At 35.2% G+C, this 20865-nt stretch overlaps 1 protein-coding gene across 4 annotated transcripts in view; it reads left to right on the plus strand.

Annotated features, from left to right (window-relative positions):
* TMTC2 (transmembrane O-mannosyltransferase targeting cadherins 2) overlaps positions 1-20865 on the plus strand; it is a 230874-nt gene that overhangs the window by 200716 nt on the left and 9293 nt on the right. For all 4 annotated transcript variants that reach the window (XM_068190320.1, XM_068190323.1, XM_068190321.1 and 1 more), the window contains 2 exons: positions 380-494; positions 7429-7492. In XM_068190320.1, the coding sequence (XP_068046421.1) occupies positions 380-494; positions 7429-7492 (179 nt within the window). The remainder of the gene's footprint in view (positions 1-379; positions 495-7428; positions 7493-20865) is intronic.

Here is a 20865-nt window from a genome sequence, read left to right on the forward strand (position 1 = left end):
AAGGTATGTTCTCAAATGTCAGGCTTCTTGGGGTTTGGGAGTATGGTTTCTTGATGTCTGAGTTTTACTCTATCATTCTCACTTTTCCTAAATACATTCCAAAAACATTGTTATTACTTGTCATATTTATTGCAATTTTTCTGCATTGACTGTATTTTAAAATATTGAAATACAGAGCACATCAACAAATAACTAAACATTGAATCTGAGACATAGGTTTATTGCTTGGTTTATTAGTTTGGGGTTTGGGTTGTGGTTTTTGTTGTTGTTGTTTTTTTGTTTGTTTTTTTTTTCTTTGCTTCCTTTTCCTGACTATACTGTCTGAAGTGTATTACATAAGTTATTTTCTGTGGGCTCATGTTCACGCACTCCATTGCAGGTCAGTTCCTTCTAGAAGAATCCCGCCTGATAGAAGCAGCTGAAATGGCAAAAAAAGCAGCTGAACTTGATAATACGGAATTTGATGTTGTTTTCAATGCAGCCCATATGCTCAGGTTAGTGCTTGTACATCTGCCTCACTTGATTTTCCTCTTCTTTTGGAGGAAAAAAAATCTTTATAGCCTTTGCTTATCCAGGATTCTTTTTAAAGCCCAGCAACTCTTTTGAATAATTCAATATTATTGCTAATAAGATACAAGGAAATGGAATTAAATTGTTGCAGCATTTAGCACTTCACATTTCTTAAATTCTCTTTATTATATCATAATTTCCTACCTTGAAACTTCTGTTGTTCACAAGCAGGTAATGCATTTTGCATATGAGAACAAGTGTTTCTTTTGTGAAGAACCTTCTGTAAGATTTCGTTTCACCTGAATTTAAAATTTTAGTTTGCATAGCAACTGAAAAGAGGAGACCATATTTCTCATCTGGATTTAAATAAAGAATATTGAAAATTTCTGTTAATATCAGTAGGGAACATTATGATAATTAGAAATCTAAATAGTCCCAGGCTGATAATTACTTTGAGATGCATAGGAGCACTTAGTGAAATTCTCAGAATCTATGATTTAAAATTTAGTGTTATATTTAATTCTCTGTCTGAATAGATCAAAACTTTGGACTTCTATTTTAGCTTTTAAAGCTGTCAGACCTAGTTATTCAGTAACATTAAGCTTCTGTCTGTGAGTTTAACATTATCATTAAACTCACATTACTGTAATAGGTATCCTCCATGCTTATTTCGAGGATAACTATCTAATTATTGTCTATTGTCCACCTAACAGCGATAAGGATACTTGATTTCATTTAGATGGTATCTAAGCATAGAAAATGCATGAAAAAGGCAATAGAAAATACACTTCATTAGCACAAAACAGTTCTTGAGATAATTTCTCTGCTGAAGATATCTTACTAGGCTCCTTTATATTTTAGCATTTTAATAAGAACTGAAAGAAAAAGAAAAAACTACAGTAGAGACAGTAGAATCAAAAATTATTTTTAAAAAATAACTTACTGCTTGTAGATTAGAAAGGAAACCAAGACAAAGGGCTCATTGGTAAACAACAGTTTGACCTGACAGAGTTGTATGAGCTATTTTAAGGATCCTTCCCCAGGATTATTTTGTGACTAATATCTCTCAAGACAGAATTCAGTAATTTGAAACATTTAGATTAATGTTACAAATTCACAGACAGAAGACAAGTTAGGCATGACAGCTGAATTTAGAAAGGTACAGAGGGATCAGATTCCTGATTTTAGTGAGTATGTTGTAGAAGATGGTTTAGTGGTATAATTGTGTGTATTATAAAATGTGGTGGTGTAAATCAATACTATTTTGGAAATAGGTTTAATAAATCTCCTCCTTTCTCTGTGAACACTGAGTGCAGTGTTCAAGGTCTTTGAAGCACATATATTTACATTTTGATATGAGTATTTTTTCACTTTCAAAGTAATAGCTATGCTGCTGTGCTATACATCAGCCATGGTTACCCTACTTGATCTGTTTGGGAGCGTATTGTTCTTGGGAGGCCTTGACAGGCAATGAGCTCAGTGATTCTAAGCTGCATTCTCAATTTTTACTGTAAATGCAAAGCCAAAACCTTCAAAAACAAAGAAAATGCAGTAAACTGAAACACTTAAAAAAATAGGCCTGCTTTAGTTTAGCTAGAATCCCTTGTGTTCCTTTGGGATACCCAGTAGATCTAATTTTTCACTTAATACTCAGCTCTCTTTGTGGAAGATCATAATATCTTCCTAATACACTCTGAGAGTCTAAAGTGATCTGTAGGATTTAGAGGGAGTCAGGGTGGCAAAGCTGAATTCAGTGCTGACAAGTATTTGCTCAAAACCCCGTGTGTTAGCATCTGACTGATTTTTTGCTATAGGTTATGATTTTGTTGTCCGTCCTTGTTCACTGCTTTATTTAGCAATTAATTCAAATATATTGCTTCTGTGATACTTGTTGGACAAGGGCAATGCATATTCATTCATTGTAACAGAGCAGCTACAAATGCACCAGGAGTCTGGCTCTTCAGAAGCAGATGATTTTTAGGATCTTTAGAACAATGGAGGGCTGAGGTGATTCCAAGAGGAAAACAGATACCAAGACACAAAGGAGGATGGAAAGAAGGGAGTACTTCAACTGGCACAGAGTGACACTACTAGCAACAGAATGCTAAAGACAGTCATAAATGAAAGGCTGACATAATTTCAAGTAGGTGACCAACTGCTCTTTAGGTACCCTAGAGAGCTATAAAAACTGACTGGTAAGTGAGTAAGAATTTTGAATGAACTGCACAGCTGTGAGATAGAAAATACATTATAGAAGTTCACAGAGCATGAAAATCAAATACTCTTGTGAGAGACACAGGATAAATTTTAAAGACGTGTTGTGGAATAGGAGACAGAAATTGATATTAATGTGGATGATGCAAGGTTTCCAAAATGACTGCAAGATAATAACAGAAACTTAGATTTTTGTATAGATTCTGATATTTTCTTTTTCGGACCAAATATTTTACACAGTGATATATTTTTGAATTAGGAAGGAATCATCTTTCCCTCCTCTCCTACTACTGTTTCCACCATTAGCCTAAGGAGTGTCACAAGACTCAGGAATATGAAGACATTTCTAGGTTTACAGCTGTTTTGGATAGAAAATAAACATACTATTCTCTCAAAATGCAATTTATTTTTCTAGTCTAGTGCTAAAATATTTTCCTTTTTTTTAATCCCCCTACTTGGTGAAGAAAAAAAATTAAAATGCAAGCTAAATAAAAATTACCTACTTCTGAGAATGTAGAACTAGAGTGCTGCAAGTTAAATTTCTTTTTCTTAAATTTGCAACAGAATTGTTAATTGGATCCAGATGCAGTAGCTGTATTTATAGATAGCCTGTTCTCAGTTTAGCAGTCACAAGATTTCCAATCAGATATTCCAACATTGCTGATTTCCTCTCTTTGTGACCGAATCTGAAGTAAAAAAAATTAATTCCTTAGTTCTGTTTGCATTATTGAGAGACCTCCCCTTTCCTAACTATTTTGTAGTTATTAATTTTTTTTCCTAAGTCGCTTCTATAGCAACCCATTAATGCAACGCAAGACAATTCAAGTCATCTGTAAGAGGGGTGAGATGTGCGATGAATGCAATTAATTTCTTTGCAACAGTCTGGTAACTTTTAACTTGCATAACACTTGTCTGTAAAATTCATTTTCTCAGCAAATTTGTTTTCCAGACAGCTTTCTTCAAGGGTCATGCAGCCATTTGGGTGGTTCTTAAAGCAGTATCTAGTCATGTGTTTTATGTTTGTAGTATTTGCCGTGCTCTTGCTTAGAGGAGCTTGAAGTCCCTCAGCCAAGCAGTGAGGTGTGTGCCCGATGCTGTTTGGTGGCTGCAGCTTCAGTGCCTGAGCCCTGAGTTAACAAGGGCTACGGTTCACTTTGCTGTCCTAGACCAGGTGAGCTGCCAGGAGCAAGGCTTCCTGTGGGCGAGGGAATGATCATTTCTAGAATTAAGGGTGGCAGTGTGGTGGCACCGCCATAGTAATTAGAAACAGGAGAAGAATTTCACCTTGCCTCCACATGAAAACAGATTTAGGAAAAAGACCTCTTTGCTTAAAAACACATTTTGTAGGAAAAATTCATTTTCCAGGCTTTTGTGAGAGGGTTGTTCTGGGAAAATCTCATGTGACATGAAGTTATGGGATGGTTTTAGGCTGTTGAAAACAGAAGTCTAGATTACAGCAGTACTACATGGTCTTTATTTTTCAGTGATTTTCTGCAAGAGTATTTTGGCTGTCCAGAATACACTAACCAAACATGGAGTGTAATTGCTGATACAGTATCATAGGCACAACTTAACCCTATGTTACTGTCTGAACAGATTATATTAATCCTTTATTTACTATCTATGTACTTAAATATATTAGTATCTATGGCAAAGTATATAGTCTGTATAGATTTTTTAAAACAAAAAAGAGCAACTGTAGATGAATGGTTCATTGATTGCAAAAGAGCAGTTGATTATAAAACCTGACAATTTTGTTGTTACAGAAAAATGTGCATTAAGAAAGCCATTCAGCATTTTAAAATAGGAATTGCTGAGGAAAATTTCTTTGTAGGTATGCTGACATCTATGATTTTACTGTAAAAATCAACAGTCTGAAGCCTTGTACCAAGCAGCAGGCATGTTGAAACTAACCCTTTCTCACTCACATGTATCCAAATCACTCAGCGTTGGTGGTGTTTTTCTCTTAAAACAGTATTTTTTCCAGTGAACAGTGTAAAAATCAAAATGAATGTAAACTGATTATAGCTGGGTGTCTAGAGAATCTCAGAGTGATGTGTCGTCAAGCACATTTTTAGGTGTCACTGTTAGTCAGCTGGATATGGGGAATTGTTTGGTCTGGAAGCTCAGGTTAAGAGATATGAGAGAATAAAAAAGTGGAAACATTTTTTCCCTTAAGACTGGATGCTAGCTGTTAGTGGGAAAAATCAGATGTTTTCAAGGGCAGTTCTCATGAAAAAGTTTAGGATAGAGGTTAAAATATATATGAAATATGTATTTCGTATATATTTAAAATATACATTTCACATATATGTGAAATATTCATAACTATGAAAAATACTCTCTTCTGAACCTCTCTTTGCTCCCTTTCCTTCCTCTCTGTTTTTTTATCAACATTTTATCTAATATTTTACTCTATTGTGAGTTATGTTACTTTTAATAGTGTCCTTCCATTATTTGACATTGATCCAGAGCTCCTTACTGCTCAGTGGCATAGGGTTACTGCAATTTCCTACCTCTGTGCCTTTAATTTTTCTCAAGGGAAAGCTGCTTCAGGGCTTAACATAATTAATTTCTAGCTTAGATTTGCAGTGAAAACAGGAACCAGAATTCTGCAGCATCTTAGCTAAAGGAACTGGTGCTGAATGTCCAAAAAATGGAACTAGCGTTTTTCTGACCAGGTTACTGTGTTGTGCATTCATTTCTATAAACTGTTTTTAACAGAGAACTATATATTCAAACTGATTTCAACTTGGCAATTAATGATCCTTGTTCCAAGAGGTACATGTGGCAGGAAAGCAAGCCTGCCACAGCCCTAAAGGGGGGACAAGATTTTAATGTGTTCCACACTCACATGCCAGCAAATCCTTCTGGAGGTGAAGTGTAGCATTTGTATTTGCCTCCTGGGAAAAGCACCTTGTTTGTTGTATTGTTATTTCACCACTTCAGAAGTGATTTGTGTCCTGACAGTTCTGTGCAAACAGGAAAAAAAAAAAAAAAAAACAAAAAAAAAAAAAAAAAAAAAAAAACCACCAAACCCTCTGTAACATGTTTCATTTTACAGTGCCTTGCTGTAAATCCTGAAATTCCTAAGTATGAGTTTTTTTTTTTTTTTTGCAATCGTTTCAAGTGCTACTGATGCCCAGCAGGAGTGATTCAGAAGCAGGTTGAATGAATATTTTTAGACATTCAATCATTTCTAACCACTGCAACCACTGAGTCAATGATACATGTGCAAAGTAATTTAAAACAGTTAACAGGTATAAACCAGGTTCGATGTAGCAAACTGTTAGTCATGAAGTGGCTTCAGCTTGCACAGGAATTACGTGAGAAACTTCAAAGGGATTATTCTTTCTCCCTTTCTCCTCCCAAGACCAATAGCTGTAAAAATATGTTGTTTGGGGTTAATTGCCTGTCCATTTATTATGTGGCTAACATTTAAAATCTGGGTGGATAGAAACAGAATTAGAACACAATCTGATAACAAATCATGTGAGGGCTCATGTAATGAACAAGATAAAACAAGTGCTCAGTTGATTGATACTTTTTGAACTAGTGACTGTTTACAAAAGCAGGAACAGGATGAAAAAAGAAATCAAACTGCCAACCCTACAGTCTTGTCCTTGTTTTCTAATGTTTCCATTTTGTGTCACAGAAATGCAGCTGTAATCACATAACAAACACAAATATGCTGAAGATCTCCTGTCCTAAGTCTCCTATGAAAGGACTTAACACTATGATTCATAGGAAGATAGCAAATAACTTTAGCAGAACATAAGTAGCCCACCTGAGAGTCCTGCTTGGTTGTTCTTACAGATTTGTAATCTTTCCCTTGACATGTATGTGATCATCTGATATTCATTGGATTAGTGGCCAAAATGAATAGTCAAGGAGAAATTAAGAAGAGGGAGACAAAAGGATAAGAGAGGATTTTGGGAGAAGTGATAAAAAAGGCCCATTGAGACAAAAACATATTTGGATTTCTTTGCCAACATGCTGCATTTTTGTTTGAAGCCATTAAACTAAAAACTCAGGAGAAGAAATAAAAACTAAACTATGAGGATCATATAGATGCTGACAGTAGTAGTAAGGAGAAGAAAAGGTGTTGAGCTAATACTGCTTCAGGTACCCAGAAACTCATCTTATTCTCTTGGAATATGAGAATTTAAATTTAATTTAATATTACATTTAAATGCCTGCTCAGAATTATGTAAGTAAATGTTGAAATCAGAAATCTTTTCTGAATTAATTCTCTCAATCATGGAAACCTAATTTTTAGAAAACTTTATGTTCCCTGCCTTTTTTTCATTTTTTACTGGAATTATAGTGGTTTTGGGAGGGAACAAAGTGAGAAACTAAGTATGTCTGATAACAAAAAATGAGACACATTTTCTGGTAAAGACTGGTATGTCTTTGTTTTTGCCTGAGATGAGTGTTCAGCCTTCTGTATTTTTTTTTCCATTATTTACTAATATCATTGCAGAATTAAAAAGAAAATAAAGTAAGCAAAGAGGATTTGGGCTAATGGACATTTTGAATTATAACTCCTAGATTTACATATTTTGCGCTTTTGTTGGGGTAATATCTTTAAACACCAGGGAGTAGTTGCCATGTTTCATTTTTAGCTATGCTTCTTTAGGTATGGTTTCATTTTAACACAAGAAAAATGAGGTGTAACTATATTGTTCTTTTCCATCCTGATAGACAAGCCAGTCTTAATGAAGAGGCTGAGAAATATTATGAAATGGCAGCAGGATTAAGACCTAATGTAAGTACCTTCTTAATGATATTCATTACATAAGTTGACAAATGTGCTACGGTACTGAACTCTTTGTGTTGAGAACTTCTTGCTGGAGCATTTGATCTCTCAGCCTGTGTTATATATGTTCTTTTAGTAGCTAATTATTGGGTAGTCAGATGAAGCTGTTCATTTGTCAAACCAATCACTGCACTTTCAAAATGCCTCAGTGAAGTGGTCTAGCCATAAGTCTTGGCCAACATACTTGGAAAAGACTTCTAGATTTAGATTTATTTATCTATGTTTAAATGTGTTAAGTTTGTAAAGCTTTTCCAATTCCATCTCTTCACTAGTAAAAGAGAATGAAAGGATATCCTGTGAGCCACAGTTTAAGGAATTTTTAATAATACCTTTATGCGTTTTCATCTGTCATGAACTTCTGGCAAACGTTGTTCAGCAAGCATAAAGATGTTTATCTCTGATATAGTTGTATATTGGCAAAGAAATACTTAGTGTTTGAGCAGATATATGTAGGAGTAAGTGTCATGCCTTTTAAGAAGGGAAGCTCATTTCCAATTTTCATTGCATCAGGAATTAAAGAAATACTTTTTACTTACCATTTTTTACTTTAATATTACATTTCTTTTCAATTGCCTTCACATTTTGAAGAAAAAAATCATGAATATAAATGGGGCAGAATTTATTTTAGATACATAGCACTTTGTTGATACAATAAATCAAATCTAGGGAATTCAGAAATCTGTAGTGCCAAAATTGAGGATATAAGTCAGCAAATGCAGTTAAAAAAAAAAGGAAAAACCCAAATTTGAAAAAAAAAGAAGACTTAAAAGAGTTTTCAGAGCTCAAAATCAAAAGCAACAACAAAATATAATTAAAAACCCCATAATAACTTATACATGAAATTGCAGATTTTCATACTGTCTCTTAAGGACTCTCAAAAAACTACTTATTTCATTACTTCATATTTTGTGAAATAGCAATAAAGACTTTGTGATTCATAATGCTTGCATAGCGCAAGACGCTTTTGCCTTTTTTTCTAAGAGGATACCTTAATGTTGAAAGTATTCCCTCAGCTGTCTGCAAATTGGTATAATTTTTGTTTTCTGTGCTTCATTGTATACTCAAAATGCTTCTCAGAAACTAAGAAATAAGTTTTTTGTGTATAACCCTATATAAATATGGTTATACATGTGAGGGTTCTCAGCTTTGGAGTGACTCACAGCAAGCTCATGGCAATAGTACTCTAAAGGTTAGGTATTTCTGATTATTGATAACAAGCTTTGCATGTTATGACCGAAGCAACCTTTTTGAAGAATAAGATTATCAAAACAATTATTGTAGAAACTTTCTTCTAACTTTGATTAGTGCAAGTAAAAATCTAATAGGTACTGGTGTTCAGCTTTCTTCAAAAGATAATTATACTTTAATGTTCTAGGTGATAGTTTAATTTTCTAGCTAGTATGGTTCACGACTTTTTAAGAATATTTTATTGGTGCAGAGTGGGAAACTTGTATCCATTTTCACAGCCATCATCAACTTTCTGATGACTTCACAGGGGTATGTCTCAAAATGTAAACAAAACCACAAGTAGTCATACATATTTTTCTTATTATTAACTCTCAATTTTACCATACTAGTTTCAGACTGGGAGGCAAAGAAGCCACTTGAGGAGGCTTACTTGGCAGTAAGCAGTTTAATGCATATATAGTAAGACAGAAGCTCCCAATCTTTTCTAAGGAAAATTGAATGAGTGATTGAAGAACTGTGTAGTTCATGGCAGCATCTGTGCCGATAAATTAAATGTGCCCAGAACTATCCTCTAGTGCTGATTGAACCAGCTGCTTAGAGTGTGTCCAGATATTGTCCTAAAGACTGCAGTGGCCCAAACCAGAGCTTTGTAGAAACCATACTAACAGCCTAAAAATGCCCACAATTGATTTTGGTATTTTTTATGTGGCCTGTGTATCCTCTCACTGTCGTACAAATATGAAGGATCAGCAAAATCATGTGAGTCAAGATGATAATGAAATATCCTTAAACAGAATAAGTGCTTGAAGGATCTTTGGTTGGTTGTTTTTTTTTTTTTTTTTTTTTTTTTTTTGTATCCATCACTAATGGTCTAGAAACATTTCTTGACAGAAAATTCAAACTACTAGATGTATTCATGAATTGTAATATACAGATTCCTGCCATTCCATGTATGTAAACATATACCTATCTGTATGCTTGTGTGCATCTGCTTAGCTGCTAACAGGTCTGTCCCCAAATTGCCTCTCAGTGAGAATACTGTGACACTATTGACGTCTCATTCTGTGCAATGGATCAGCCTTGTTACTAATATAATTAGTGCTCATAGGGTCTGTTTAACAAGTGTCTTCCTTCTTCTGGTGCTTTAAACAGTACTGTTTGATATGAGTGAATTTTGGAGCAGCATCCCAAGTAAACTGGCACCCTGCTTTTTTCAGTATGAATTTTTTTCCTTTGGTTGCCCAGCCACTTGGCCAGATCCCAAGTTGAAGATCCATTTCTTTGTTATCAACTTCTTTCTTTCACTGTGCCAAGACGATTAAATTATCACTTATTCTTTAGAATAACTTTAGACCAATGCCTGGCTCCTGAGAGATTTTCATCTAGCACAGCCTGAAACAGAACTCAGATTTCCACTCTCTTGTATCTATTTCTTTACAAATATAACATATTGTATAATGTCTCTAATATTGCTACTATAAGATACAGTCCTTAAGAGCAGTAAGAGATTTTGGTAATACTGTAAACAAATTTGTGAATTTTGGTCTTTTACTGATTGTTAGTGATTTTTTTATGCTCATTTAGCCATCATGACACAGTTTTGTTCTCAGCATTCTATTTTCCTTTTGCATCATCCCTTTCTTTGGTTTCTCAACCATTCTTGTTGCTTTTGGAATGAAGCAATACTGTATGCACAACAATTCCTCATCTGCTCCCTAATGTATATGCCCTTTGGGTGCAGAAACTGCTCTGCTGAGCTTTTCTGCACCCATGTCCAGTTTAAATGGCCACCTGATTTACTACTTTCAGAGATAATTAATTGGCTAATTCAGTGCTTTATCCAGACAGCAGTCTCCACTCTTGCATTTGTCTCCTAGACAAGCCTTTTTATTTCAGTGTCTCAGAATGGGAGAACAACAGTGAGCACCAATATGCCCGCATGCCTGAGTCACATTCTCATTCAACTAATCCATTTTTAGAAAAGCTGTGACTAAGGCAGCTAAAAACATTGCCAGAAACACAGTATTCAGTTACAGAAAATGTAACTTCTCTGAAAATTGCAGGCTATTGTTTATAAGAAAGCAAGCATAAAAAGATTTTATTTTTGCAATATTGGGGATGATTCATTCATCACTGAACTAGTTGTGAGAGGTCTGAAAATACAATTTATTTTTTTCATTACAAGTCTTATTACGATGAATTAAGTATTTGCAAAAAAATATATATTCAGTAAAGGAATGACTGAATACAGCAAAGGTGTGTTAAAATGTATAGCCACATCTTGAATGCCATCCTTGCTTTTGGATACAAATTCTGTCTGCAGATGGTGAAAGAATTAAAACACTGATGCAATAGCTGTGCCAGCTGAAAAGGAGCTTGGGCACGCAAATTAAAAACAAGTCTGGCTGTATTAGTGTTTGAGATATAGACCTAGTTGTTTTCTTAATAATGTTCACAATTGCCTTATTTACAGTAGATGGGGATTTATCCTCCATGAAAGTAATTTCCAGACAAATTTCAGAACAACAGTATTTTCTGTAGAACATACTGCTGCTTTGAAGATGGGAACAATTTGTCTTTACTGAAGAAGCAAGCATTCTCAAGCTATGTCTATTTTAGCTTTCAGAGAGTCAACTTCCGCTGGACAGCCAAGGGGTAGAAACGAATCGAGGAAGCAGTTCAGAAAACAAACTTACTTTTATTTGCAATCAATTATTTCTTACAGGACTCTCTTTTCTTCCTTCAACTCTGTAGGTAACCTACAGAGATTAGCCTCCCTAGCCCCTTGATCTTTATGAATGCATTCCAAAAAATAATGTTACTGCATTGTGTGTTGTACTGTGATCAAAACAAAATAATTTTAGAGCCTTCTCAGTGAGAAACACATGTGTTTGTTCTAGCAGTGTTGGCTTGAGTGTACATTAATGACATTAGTCTAATTTTAATAAATTCAGTTGCATGAAGAAATGAAACCATAAGTTTCTTGGGCATTTATACAGTAATTAGTGTGAGTATTGCTGAAGAAAAGCTGTATTCAGAGATGATTTCTGTGTGCCCTACATATTGTAATCTTCACAAACCAGGAAATTGTTTTAACAAGTCGTTAGGCACTCTAAAATGTGAGCTTTAAACTCTCTTTGTTGTGGAAAAAGTCAGTCATCCGGAAACTGTCTTTAAATTGCCATTCTTTACAAGAGTGTGAGATACCAACTTAAGCTTCAGCCTTTGTTCAACTTTTAAGATATCATTTTGTAATAGAGCTGCGTTTCTAATTTTTTAAGTCTGAGCCTGAAGCAGCCAGTCTTTAAAAAGCTGCTCTAGAACCCCCACATATGGCCAATGGCTTTTGAGAAGAAAGGGCACTTTGAAGTGTGACCTCAAGAGTATTAAATGAAAGAGAGCTCACCAGAGCCTTAAGACTTTGAGCCACCACCTTGAGCTGATTGGCTTAGGAGCATTCCACAAGGAGGTGTCATGACCTGTAAGTCACTACCATCCCAACCACATATTAGTGCTGCCTGCAATCTGGAGCTCATGACAGCTTTAAGCCCCATGTCATCAGCACATTGTCAGATACAGCTGTTTCCACTCTACCACTTCAAAAGGGCTTGATTAAATGTCTTACTGTAACAACATACATAAAGACACACACAGAGAGTGAGGGGGAAAGGAGAAATGTACCTATAAGCAAAATAAATACAATTTCCACTAGATGGTTTAATCATGATGTGGGGGACAAAACTATTTTTTGACTTGAAGGGCTTATGTAATCAGTTAACACAATATCATATTAAAAAGCAGTTTCTACAAGTGCTTCTCTAATTTTTTTTCCCAATGCTGGAGTACAGATTTCATGCCAAGGGCTCCAGGCTTGCAATAAGCTCTACTTCAAGCTGTCTAACTGGTGAAATAAGAATGCTAGTGATTTCTACATAATTGGCTGTAATTTCATAGGCACCTTAGAGATAACATGCTTTCACTGCCTTCTTAAGGAAAGTGTTCATAATTCATGGGGTTTATTCATGGCAGGACTTCTAAAAGAAAATACTTCCACTAGTACCTACATCTTTAAAAAAATAAAATAAATGTAGCATGTTTGTCTTGAAACATCTATAATCAAGATCTACTTTATAATATATTTTTTCTTTCAATGTTTCTGTGCCAAATTTTCCTGTGATTTTCTCATGAACGTTCAGTAATTGCCTCACGTAGGTTTACCGGATTTGGAGTAATTGTGAGGGGAAAAGCTTAAATGCATTTTGCCAGCTTTGTTAAGGAGATGTCCTGTTATTGCCAGGGAGAATTTTCATAAACTTTTTTAAGACCTTATGCTATGTTAAATCTACTGATTATGGCAGTAGTGGATGGTTTAACAGCGATTCTTGCATTGTCTGCCGCTGATCCTCAGCTGACAGAAAAACTGGCTACACTGGATCCAATGTCACAGCTGCACTGCTCCAGGGATACAGCAGATCCCTCATCAGCAGTGTATCTCCTGCTGCTTCTTCAGCTCTTTTGAGCAGGTCTACCTTGTCCTTGTTATTCAAATGCAGCTGGAGTGCCTTGCCATCCATACTCCTGGTTTCTGGAGCATAGTACAGATAAAGCTGACATAATTCCCTAGAGAAACAGTATATGTATGGTTTTAACACTATGTATTATTGTCAGTAAAACATGACAATTTACAGCTGCAAATCCTTGTTTTACAATGTTGTTCTGCCTGTTTACTTCTTTTTTCAAAATAATGAACACCTGGTAATATTTTAGCTTTATCTACTGGTTCTGTGGCATGACCACAAAGCTGTATTTTTAAGTACTTAGCATCCAGCAGATCCATCTGTTCAGTTGTCTGCCTGTACTGAAAGTGGGGCAGAAGGAGCTTCTGTTGACTGCCTGTGTGCCCTCAGAGATCCTCCTAGCTTCTCCTGCCCTGTGTCAGGGCTGCACCTCTTCCTACTCCCAGCACCAGTTGCTGCTAAGCCTCGCATTGTTTAAGGCTTCCTCTCAAGCGTGCCAAACTTTCTGCCTCAATGATATGAATGGCTGTACAGTCCTTCCAGCCCAGCAGGGCTCTTGGCCTCTTGAAAATGCCTCCTTTCTTTGACCCTGTTGAAGGTGTGAGGAAAAAGAAAACTTCCCAGGATCCAGTCCTTCCTCTCTTCCTGCTAAAGACTGAACCAATTGTTACAGGGCATGTAGGACTTTCAGGCATTAAAACAGGTACTATGACTTCCTAATAGGAAGAATAGGCATGATTGATGAGAACTGTATTTCCAGATGACATGTTTTTAATAGTTTAATTCAAACAGATACAGGGGTGAGATGCTTAGGCATAGATCAGCTCCACTGGGAGAGGAGATAGTGGAACATCCTTATTGGAAAGAGGACATCATTCTCTGATCTCAAAAGGTTAAGAGAGCCCTTTCTTGGTTACTGTAAATTGGTTAGACTGTCCCTGTTGAAACACCATGAAAAAATGACTCTGAGATTTGGTATCAGAATATCTGTGACATTTTTCAGGCTGCATAGTTCAAGGGTGACCTAGCTTAAAGGTTGTGCAGAATGGAAATATTCAAGAAAATTAAGTGAATGCAAGATTCCCTTCATTTCAGGTATAAAGACTCTTTAGTATTTGCACAGAAATAGCAATATTTCCCCATGTAAAGAGTTTATCCATGCACAAAGTCTCTCTGCTCCTCCCGAGCTTTGTAAAATCTTATTAGTCCCCAACTGTTTTCTTTTGTTGTTGTTTTGCTTCACCCCTTCTTATCTGGGGCTAAGTCCAGGGCAGATACATTATTTACATCCAGCTATTAGGGAAAAACAGCGTTTATTCTTTTGAACAAAACTATTTCTTTCTGTATTTGCAATTATATTTGTTCACGGCCCTCCAAAATATTTTTATTACACATCTGGGGGGTTGTTGTGCACAACTGTCAGCTTCAAGACAGGCTTCTGTGTTGGTCTGAATCTTAAAGTATTCCTATTTCAGCAGAGATTAGTGTCTCCCACCTTAAAAAAATACAACAGAAGAAACAAGAAACCTCATGTACTGTTTTCCATCCCTGTGATCTCCATCAAGGGAGGAAGAAAGAATACAGGCTTTTGGAATGGGGATATTTGCCTGTACCTGAAATACAATATCAGAATTAGTTATATAATTTGAAAACTGATTTACTCAGCTGTGCAAAACACTGAATTTCCTTTGAGAAATACATGAGAATATTTATTGCCTTACCCCAGAAAATCATACATGTGTTTTCTTCTGCATTGTAGCAGCTCTGTAAAAGCAAAGATTGAATGTGCTTTTGGGCAATTATAGAATACTTAAATCTAGTTCTCAATATTGTGATCCATCTTTGTGTAAGATGCAGAGGAACAAGCTGGAAATCCTGTCATTACAGTTCTCATCTTCACTTCTGTGAGAGTCAGGTTATGGGGAGTTGATTTGTACTCTCCTGATTATACAAGCAGTTAAACACACAAATGTCTAAGATCAATTGGTTTGGTCAGTGTAATTTGTGAGCTTTGAAATTGAATTAAAATGCGTTTAAGTTGCTGTTTATTTCCCATCTAGAATAATTTGTTGTACATTGATATTCTAATCAATACAGAGCTATTTTGTCTGTGCAAGTTCTAAATGACTGAAATGAAAATACATTCATTCAAGTTTCTTCTGCTCATACAGATATTGCATTGGAATATCACCATTGATTTGTTTAGAGTTGCTTCTGTTTCTCCTGCATATGTGAGATAAATTGGACTCTGTAGGTTCTGATTTCATGTGGAAGCATGCAAGAACCTATGAGCTGTCCTTAGCTGAAAGTTTTCCAAGCAGTAAGGTGCATACTCAGAAACACTTGGCAAAGTAAGCCAGAAATTCATTGTTATGGTAATTCAGGGTGTTTTTTATTTCATTTTTAGCTATAAAAATGTTTACAAATTTCCCATAAATATTAGTCTTTCTACAGTCTAATTATTGATGTAATGTATTTTCCAAGTCATTCAACTTCATGAACAGTGAAATGTATAGACATGCTTTTACTAAAAGGGAAAATGTTGGAAATAGGCATCTGTATACTAACTCCCCTTTTCTAATTTATTTAACCTTTAGAACTCCATTAAATAATCAATTACTCTTACCAAGAACTGTTGGAACAGTAATTTTGTGCTAAGCATGTAGTCTGGGAGAAAGAAACTCTCTGATAATTCATATGCTATTTACTTAGCACATAGGTCATACCAAGTTTTCAGTATGTCTGATGGCAATCCCTTGTGTGCTTGCTAATAAAGTCTTTTCTTCACAATAGAAAAAAAAAGGTACCCCAGGGTACTTTGATTAATGCAGCCATTTTCCATTCTAGGCTCTGTTGCTGACAGGTTCAAAATGTTATGTGACTAAATCTCCAAAAAAGAAAAAGACCATGTTATCACAAAAATCATGTGTTTATTTTTGGTTTAGTGTGTTTCTCAAGAAGTTAATCAGAGAAGTATTAATTTATAGATTCTGTTTTCTCTCTCAGCACCTACCCATGTTCTTCCAGTACCATTAGGTGATGTAATCCTTGAATAGTTCATAAATTCTCCAAAGTGAAGGCATTCTCATAACAAGTAATTCTTGAGCTATTTAATTGTCAAGACTTTGATTCAGAAATTTTGTACGATTGCACCTCAGTTAACTTGAATGGAAATCTTGCATTATTTTCACTATGCCAGTCTTTATCTCATGTAGTCTTTATCTTATGTTCAGTCCACCATCAAAAATGTTTGAAGAAAAAAATGATGTAAAGTCAGCTAGGCCTGTCCCTTGGAATGAAGATTTGTTTCATCTAGCATTTTAGTGTTTTTCTTCTACATCTTAGTAGGCAGATATTCTTTTTTTCCTGTCCTTACTCTTCAAGAATGAAAAAAACTGCACAATGTTTGTGTTTGTACTCAACTGTGATGTTTATTTACTGAATGATTTGAAAACTAGGTTTTTGAAATGAATTAATAGAAAACTAAATAGTCTAGATTTGTACTATTGAGTTAAATAAATCATTATGCTTTGAGATGATAAGAGATAGTATTTTGTGAAGATGCAGTCTCCTGAATTTGTGGAATTGAAGATGGTGTATCATGGATAGATTTATACACTTGATTGTGATTTACAGTCTGATAGCAATCTAGTAGGGGATACTGTGCTTCCCACATCAGTTCCTGGAGAGAGCAAGATTGCCTTTGCCTGGTAAATTTGGCTTTGGTGTCAATCAGAAATGAAGTGCCATGAAATAGAAAACTCACACCAGTAGATTAGCATTTCAGAAATTAAACCATCTGTTTGAACTCAATTAAAAGAGAATCCAGCAAGGCTTTTCCTAATAGAGTGTTCTAGTGCTGATTCTAGAAACAATGCAAGGGATTTATCACGCAATTAGAACTCATAAGAATGTGAGTTTAATGCCCATTAAATAAAGCCAGCAACTGTACATTCTCAGTAGGATATTTTGCAATAAATAACTTCCTAATTTTCTTCCTAATCTGTAGTTCTGATGTATTTCTCAATGTAGGAATGATTTTTAGTTGTGTATTGACATATTCTACTAGGTTACCCAGTTCTGGAGTAAGTTGCTTTCTCACAAGATGGTTTTGCTGCAAGTGGTCTTCTCCCCCACCCTCCCACACCTTTAGGTTGAATGTAATTTTGTGTATAGCGGAGAACTGCCCAGTATTGAGGCCGGTTTTGGTCTGAGATCTGCCTGAAAAGAACTGTACATTTGCAGACTGCTAGAAAGGGGATGGGTGGCAGGTGTCTGTATGAAGTAATTTGCTTTGAATTTGTCTTTAAGAGTAACTTCAGTATCAGTTTGAACTTATTTTTGCCTCAGAAAGTTAGTCCAGAGATCAGACGCCTGCAAATGAGAAGGTGCAGTGGGGAGTGGGTGGAGAGTTGCTTGTTCCCCCCAAGAACAGTCCATTTTTGAGACTGTCTGAACCCCACTGTTTATTGGTTACCTCTTCATTTTGCATTCACACGATTCTGTTTACCACAGTTAGTGTTACTGAAGAGCAAATGTGTAATCCGTTGTACCTACCCTATTGAAATGTCTCCCATACAATGAGCAGCTTTATTACTAGGCTGAGGAAGTTTTACTAATTCTTCAGGTGTTCCAGTAAAGGATTGTCTTCCTTAACAATAAATAACTTTAATCTGACATTATGGTTTGTAACAGTGCCAGTTGCCTCAACATCTGGCTGCCTCAAGCTCATTGCAAACAATTACAGCATGAAAGAAAATATAAACTTCTTCCAATAAAACACCAACAGTAAATAAAATTCACAATAAAACCCCTAGATTAAATTCCACAGGAAGATTTGCTGTATGTCTCTTAGATTCTATGGATGTGAATGAATAATATATTTATGGGGGAGTTATTTGGTGGAGTTTTAGTGCAACTCAGTAGTTCTACTTCATTTTTTCACATTCTGACTCCATTTAAATGCACTTAAAATTGTCAGACATTTTCTGTCCTTTTTGAAAGATCCATGTTCCTTCATTAATTCTGTTTGGAAAATTCTATCAGATAGTTGCATTGCTAGAGTTTTTTTACTGACTAGTTCACAAGTTGAATGTTTAACCCATAATAGACAAAGAAAATTCTCTCTGAACAGAGATTATGGAAATTGCACAGGAGACAAACTTTTTGTTTTGGGTGGAAAAATGAGCTTGAACAGAAAGTTCACTGGTAGAACCCAAAGTTAATTTCTGTGGGATCCTCTGATGTTCATATAGAATGAGTGATAGGTGTAGTAAAAATTGTGGCAAAATAATCTGAGTTATCAACTACAGAATTGCTCAGCAATTCTACTGGCTCCAGACTATACTTTGCCCCAGCCATAGAGGGCTTTTTCTGGTCCAGTTTGGATCAAGCATCTGGTTTTACTGAATAATTTCTAACACTGAATTTCAGAGGCAGGAATTGAACTTTGATTTCTTGGTGCTAGTCTTGCAAATATCAATTGTCCTCTTGTGCCTTTAGAAGTAATTAATTTAACGGTTTTACAAAAGGAAAATATTATTCAAATTGTTTCATCATGTGTCCATTTCTTAAATCTTTAGTTTGAGAAATACAGAAAACTTCTGTTTGATAAACAGCATTTGTCAGCATATGCTGCATCAAGTGCAGTCTTTCAGAGTAGAATGTGTCATTTACCACTGAACATGTCTTGCTATAAGTGATATTAATTACTGTAAACACATGTGTCACCGTTCAGATGTGGTAAATAAGGCTACACTAGCTGCAAGTGATTTTGTTTTTTTAGAAGTCACAACCTTGTAAAAGCCTAGTAAGCAATCAATGGTCTTACTATTAATGATCAAAAGACCAAATTTTAGAAACTGCAGCCCTGAAATCTTTAAACTGTAAGAATAAAAATTAAATTTGTGCACTTATTGTGGAAGTTAATAATTTTAATATGTACTGTACATTTAATTGCTAAATACTATACAGGGGACACCTGCAAGTTACTGGCTGCCAAAAAGTAAGGCATGAATTTTTATGAATTACACAGAACACTGTAATTCAGCATTTTGCAAAGGACCTCCAGTACATGCCTCTCTTCTCAGCTGCTCTCATAATTCTGTGCATAAAAATCAAAATCAAGACAAGTTTGGGCATAAGCTTATTGCATTAGGTAAAAAGCATGGAAGTGATAGGAGCCAGATGAAAAAGGACAAAGAGAAGAAAAATATGCAATGCCTCAGAAACTCCTAGCATTTTCTTTTCTGTAATGCTCCAAGACTGCTCTTTGTCTGTGGGCTGTCTTAATAATGATTGTGCATGATGGAAGCCTTAAAAAATTAACAAAATTATTGTTCTTTGTACTCAGAGCACATATGTCAAGTTGCATAATGGTTTATACAATAAGCCTGAAAACAATGCCTTTTGACTAGAAATACCTAAATAGTTTTAGAAAACGTACAGTTATACCAATATTAATCTGGTTCTCAAGCATTTAATTCAGGTGTCAGTCAAAGGTGCAAAGGCTTGTTAGAAATTTAATGTTCAACTGAACATTTGGGTTGAAGTATTGGAAATCTCATTATATTGAGATATTCTCCCTAACGAGAGCTTAGTTAAATTTACAAGGCTAGAAATCAGCATTATTTCTTTTTGAAACTGCAATTGTTGTCTAGTCTACTCAAACCCAGAAACTCTAATGCAATATACCTGTTACAAGCATCTTGGTAAAGCTTACAAACTTCTCTGTGTACTGATGTATTTGATGAGTATCTGGGCAAAAGTAAATGGATAATGCATTCAATCTCAGCAGACATTTTTATTTTCTAATGGCATTGTATTTGATTGGAAAAATGAACATGTTGTAGTGCTAATAGTGTGAGTATAATTGTGATTAAAAACTCTGATGATCTCTGCATTAACCTTTCTCTGAAGATTAGCAAGTTCTGATTGTGTTAATGTGGACAGCTATTCTAATCAGCCCTGCATGTGAGCTGCTGGGGTGAAGCATGTTTTTGTTTTTTTTTTTAAGATTTTACATTTCTTTTAAATGAAAAGTGGGCTTTGTCTTTAGGCAACAACACAAAGCCCTTTGCTTTTCTGTTTTCCAAGGTTTAGAAAGAAAATGCAGGTAAAATATAATTTACTCCCAAATTGATTTTCATTTTAATAAACTTACTTTGTATTACTAGGACAAAATTCTGTTAGTGAAAGATTTGGAGCAATTTCTCTTTGTCATTATCATAGTACAGGTGAAATTTCTGTTCACCAGGTTTTTCATTTGCCTGAAGTACAGACTTCCTACTTTGTCTGCAGCATATTTGTGTTGGATAAGGTAAATAAGTTTTTAAGTGTTCATAACATAATCATAACTATATATTAAAATAATCAAATTGCAGGCAGTTGGGTTTCTATAAACAAAAATTAAGTAATTTGGATTTCTTTGTTTTAAATGGAATCTTAAAGTGTGAGGAACACTGAATAAGATTATCCTGTCCTATACTGATGACAATTTTTAAGCTGGAAAGCAAAGAAGTTTAATTAGAAACACTTTGTGGTCTGGAAAATGTTACGGGTTTTTTTATATATATTTTTTTTAATACAACCATAATATGAAATGCTCATAACGTATGT

The sequence above is a fragment of the Anomalospiza imberbis genome, chromosome 5 (assembly GCF_031753505.1).
Source record: "Anomalospiza imberbis isolate Cuckoo-Finch-1a 21T00152 chromosome 5, ASM3175350v1, whole genome shotgun sequence".
Lineage (NCBI taxonomy): Eukaryota > Metazoa > Chordata > Aves > Passeriformes > Viduidae > Anomalospiza > Anomalospiza imberbis.